We start from the raw sequence: 5279 nt of genomic DNA on the forward strand, positions 1-5279 counted from the left end.
TCATTTTCCACAAGGGCTTTAAACTTCTTGAGTGTATCCAAGGCTTCATCTTTGGCCTTCAAAAAATATACCCAACAATTTCGTGAGTAATCATCAATAAAAGTGATGAAATATAATGACTTACCCAAACTCTTAGTCTGCATAGGACCACATATATTTGAATGAACAAGCTGAAGTGGGTGATGAGCCCTCCATGCATTTCCCTTTGAAAATTTTTCTCTTGCATGCTTTCCTTTAGCACAACCTTCACAAACCTCCTTGTGTTCCTCAACCTTGGGCAAACCAAAAACTAATGCATGTGAGGTTAGAAACTTCAAACTATGAAAATTTAAATGCCCATACCTGAGATGCCATAACCAACTTGAATCCTCATAAGCCATATTTGCCAAACTATTGTTATGTTCACCAAACCTCAAAGGGAACATCCTATTTCTTGTCATAGGAACAACAATGATCACCCTATTATCCTTATTCTTATCATAGATAGTACAAGTCTTATTCTCAAAGACTACTTTATAATTTTTCTCACATAGCTGCCCAACACTTAACAAATTGTGCTTCAATTGTGGAGTATAATAAATATCATGAATATTCTTTATACCTTCTTTTGTTTGGACCTCCATAGCTCCTTTGGCAGCAACCTCCAATGATTTATCATCACCAAGCTGGATCTTGGATTTGAAACTTCCATCCTTTGTTGAAAACAATTTCTCATTTCCTGTCATATGGTTAGAGCATCCATAATCTAGGTACCAAACATCTTTACTAGTGTTTTCACCCTTGACATAAGATAAAAATAAGTGATCAGGAGGATTCTCACTACTTTCTCGAGCATAGTTAGCACTTTGACTTTGTTTCAATCTGCATTCTCTTTGAAAGTGGCCATACCTGTTACAATGATAACATTGAACATTTCTCTTATCAAATCTGCCTCTACCTCTTCCTCTGAAACCACCTCTTCCTCTTGAGCCACCTCTACCTCTACCTCTTGAATAATTTTGGCTTTGCCCTTTACCTTGGCCTTGATTGATTTTGGCACTACTGCTACTTGCATCTTCATTTTTTGTGATTAGCAATTTAGAGGAAAATGCTTTCTCTACACCTTCAAAAGAATCTTTCAATCTTTCTTCATGAGACATCAGGGATCCAACCAGTTGATCAAACTGTAGTTTTGTCAAATCCTTGCTTTCTTCTATGATTATTGCTACATGATTCCATCTGGGTGTCAAAGATCTCAACACCTTTTTTATCAAAACTTCATTGCTTACAATTTCTCCAAGTGTAGCCATTTTATTGACCACATCGTTGACTTTGACACAATAATCACTTATACTTTTAGCTTCTTGCATCTTCAAATTCTCGAACTCTCGCTTCAATGTTTGAAGCTTGACCACTTTAACTTGATCACTACCCCTGTAAGCTTCTTGTAGAGTCTTCCAGGCATCTTAGGCAGTTGTTGCTCCTGATATTCTTGGAAATAAGCTCTTATCAAGAGCTATCTGAATGTGAAACAAAGCTTGAGCATTCTTTTTCCTTGCTTCCTTTCTTGCTGTTCTTTCATTGGCTGTAAGGGCATTCCAATCAGTTGGCTCTTCATAACCGGATTCAATAATCTCCCACAAATCTTTTCCAATCAAAAAGGTCAGCACCTTAATGCACCAATAATCATAATCATTCCCATCAAATTCTGGAATGGGCATATGGTTAGAATTCGACATGATTAACTTTGGCGAAATTCCAACAATAAAACTTTAACCCAAAACAATTTTACCTGCTCTGATACCACTTGTAGAGTCTAAAATTACCCCTGTTCTTAAAGCCAACTATTAAACATAAATATTTATGTCAGAATAAACAATTCACAGCCAAACCATACAATTAGAAACATCCAAATTGAACCCAGAATTTACGCAGACCCTGTTTTATTATTTCAGCACATTAGAATTACAAAAAGGTTGGTTATTTAAAGAGTTCACAGCCTTACAAATACTTACACCGAAGAAACTCTATTAACACAACTCTAAACTTAGATGGTAGTTTATCAAATACTGTGCATTACAAACTAAATGGATTGCTACGGTGGAACTAGAGTTAGCTGTCCTAAGAAAGAGGATGCATATCCAATTTTACTTGCATTGAAATGCATTGTAATTTCAAACAAACTTCAACACTAAAAATAGGAGATTATTTCATAACTAACAGTCTTAAATAAAGAACTGGAGATAGCTTTTTTTTGTGTCCTGTGGTCTGCGATGGTGAATTACGATGCATGGATGTTTTATATGGTAGATCCTAAGAATAGCAATGCATGAGCTGCATGGAGCTGCATGCACGAACAGCATCAGCTATCTTCAAATGTTTTGCATACATAATTCATGCTAAAGTAAAGATTTCTCTGTGATTGCAGGCTTTCATGAACATGGCAAATCCAAGGGTGTTCTTCAACATTCAGATTGGTGACAGTCCAGCTGGTCAGATCGTGATGGAATTGTACGTGGACAGTACTCCTAAAATGACTGAGAATTTTCGAGCCCTGTGTACGAGCAAGAAAGGCAGTGGGCAGTCCAGAAAGCCCCTGCTTTTCAAGGACTCCAAGTTCCACCGAGTGATTCCAGGGTTTATGTGCCAGGGCGATGATTTTACCCGTGGCAATGGCACGGGTGGGGAATCTAACTATGTCAGCAAATTCGTCGATGAGAACTTTTCCAAGAAGCACACTGGCCCTAGAATCTTGTCCATGGCGAATGCTGGGCCTAATACCAATGGTAAGGGATAGTAGAGATTTATTTATGATGTAATAGGGATGTTTGAATCTTGGTTTTAAGAAGTTGTTAAGTCATAGATGTTTTGATGGTGTACTAGCCAATTTAAAATTACGAAAAATATACATTGGCAAATGTTTCCTTAGTAGTGTTAAACAAGCAATTGGTGGTTTGTTATTAGCATATGGATTGATATTATATTAATGCATAGTCTTTCGATTATTTAACTTTGGTCATCGATTAGAAGTGTACTAGAACTCTATGATAGGGTCTCATTATGTTTAGTAACTTGATGTTTAATTAGTAGTGCATACTCGACATGTGCATATTCTTGGTTGTTTCCTTGATCACTAAATCTTATTGAACTTGTGGAGAACCCACACCAAATAGTCTCTTGTATAGGATGATTCGATTCCAAGCAATTATTATAGTACTATTAGCAGTTACACTTATCATGAATAGTAATGATTGTATGGTGAGCAATAAGCCTTTAGTACTTGTAACCCGAGCCAATCCCTATCTATATCAAGGTATTCGTTTCTGTTTCACCTTAGTGGGTGGCAGCCGACGAGAGATCTGTCTAGGGGACTGGACCCTAGAAAGGGTTTCGTACCCACTCTTATTCCATCATATTAGATGGGTTTTTAGTTGTTTTCACGAACTACGATGTCTCTGCGCATTCACATAGGCAAGGCCATTTGTGATGAGCCCCCGAGACATTAGGTCTAGCCCTCAGGTCATGCTCCTTTTGGGTTTACATTGATCTTACTATACCTTTCTGTTAGTATGTATATCTTAATCATCTTTATAAAATAAAAAACCATCTATTGTATGATTGAATTGGTTAAAGTATTAGTATGATTTGGTGTGAAAATCACATATTATAATATATGCTAACCTTCTATTGTGTATTTAGATAAGTAGACAAATTTACAAATGCAGGTCCTAGAAATAAAGGATTTGCATGATGATGGATTGGTGAGAGAAACTCATGAATGAAGAAGCTATGAGTAGTTGTACCCAGTAGAAGCCATACGCTATTGTTTATCAACATTGTATGGAATTGGATACTTGCTATAATATACTTGTGTTGAAGTTTTACAAATGTGTTATGTGGTCTCAATTTTTTTTTTAATTATTGAACCCTTAAGTTGGAAGTGGTTATTACAGACTCTACACCGACATACAAATCACCAGCACCGAAAAGGAAGATTACTGGCACCTTGGCCTACAAGAATTTTGTTTAAATGTATTTTGTATTTAATTGTAAAATATTTTGTAAGCTGACTTGGTAGATTGTAACATGACTCATATAAGTATGAGATCATTGTAGATCATTTAGTAAGCGAAGCATGAAAAGATAATAGCATACCTAATGTGTGAATTATTAGGATAAGGTTTATGTATATTGTAGAACTTAAACTGGTACTGAATCTGGTATAGTAGATGCTGATATGAAGCAGTACAAGACATTGGATTTGTATAAACCAATTTTGTAAGTCAGTGTGACTTCTTTTGTAACTGAGCAGTGAGCTCTAGGCACTTGGTCTTCCTGCATGTGCAGGCCCCTATTGTAAAAAGTAATATTCCCTTATTGGCCAGTCAGTGAATATTGTGGGTCACAAATCCCACCGAGGTTTTTCCCAGACCGAGTTTCTTGGTTAAAATATTGTGTTATGGTGTGTCTCTTATGCTATGGTTATTATTCTTCTTTACTGCATTATTTTTGGTATACTGGTACACACTTTTGATATTCTTTTCATGTTATAATTCAAGTAAATTTTTATACTAGTTAGATACTGATTCACCCCCTCCTCTCAATACTTTTGGGAATCCTAACAATTGGTGTCAGAGCCTGGTCCTCTATTTTCAAAAGCCTAACAGCTTGAGGAAGATCTTGACACTGGTAGAGATGGAAAACTTAAGAAAGCAATTGGAAACAACTCTTTCAGACTATGATGCAAAAAAAGTGAAGAATATCAAACTTGAAGATGATCTGAAGGCTGCAAAGGATATTATTCAAGGACTTCAAGAAAATTTCACTATAGAAAGGAATAAGAGAAGAGAACTTTGTGAAAAGATGTAGAATGATGAAGATGAAAATGAAACTCTTAATGATCTGGTAAACAAGTTGAGACAAGAAAACAGTACAATGAAGAGTGAGATGCAAGATATGACTATGAGTTTTTGGAAAGAAACTGAAAATCGAAAGAAGAATGAAGAGGAATTGGTTAGAAGACTAAATGATGCTGCAAATGAAAGCACAAGACTTAGTCATGAAAATGATATGTTAAAGACAGATTTGATGCATACACAAAATGACAGAACTGAACTCATGAGACAGAAAGGAATCTTGGAAAGTGAACTGGCTGCTGCAAATCAACACAAAGAGAAATTCAAGAAAAGTTCAGAAGAACTTGATGAAATGCTGAAGAATCAAAAACCAAATGGTGATGCTAATGGCCCTGGCTTTGAAGTTGGTGAAAGCTCCAGTACTGCAAACAATCATGATCATAG

At 36.1% G+C, this 5279-nt stretch overlaps 1 protein-coding gene across 1 annotated transcript; it reads left to right on the forward strand.

Moving 5' to 3' along the window:
• Nucleotides 1-2419: 2419 nt before the first annotated feature.
• LOC131875100 (peptidyl-prolyl cis-trans isomerase-like) lies at nt 2420-2776 on the forward strand. The gene has a single exon (XM_059219122.1). The coding sequence runs from the start codon at nt 2420-2422 to the stop codon at nt 2774-2776; it is 357 nt and encodes a 118-aa protein (XP_059075105.1).
• The last annotated feature ends 2503 nt before the right edge of the window (nt 2777-5279 follow it).

This window comes from Cryptomeria japonica, chromosome 4, assembly GCF_030272615.1.
Source record: "Cryptomeria japonica chromosome 4, Sugi_1.0, whole genome shotgun sequence".
Classification (NCBI taxonomy): domain Eukaryota; kingdom Viridiplantae; phylum Streptophyta; class Pinopsida; order Cupressales; family Cupressaceae; genus Cryptomeria; species Cryptomeria japonica.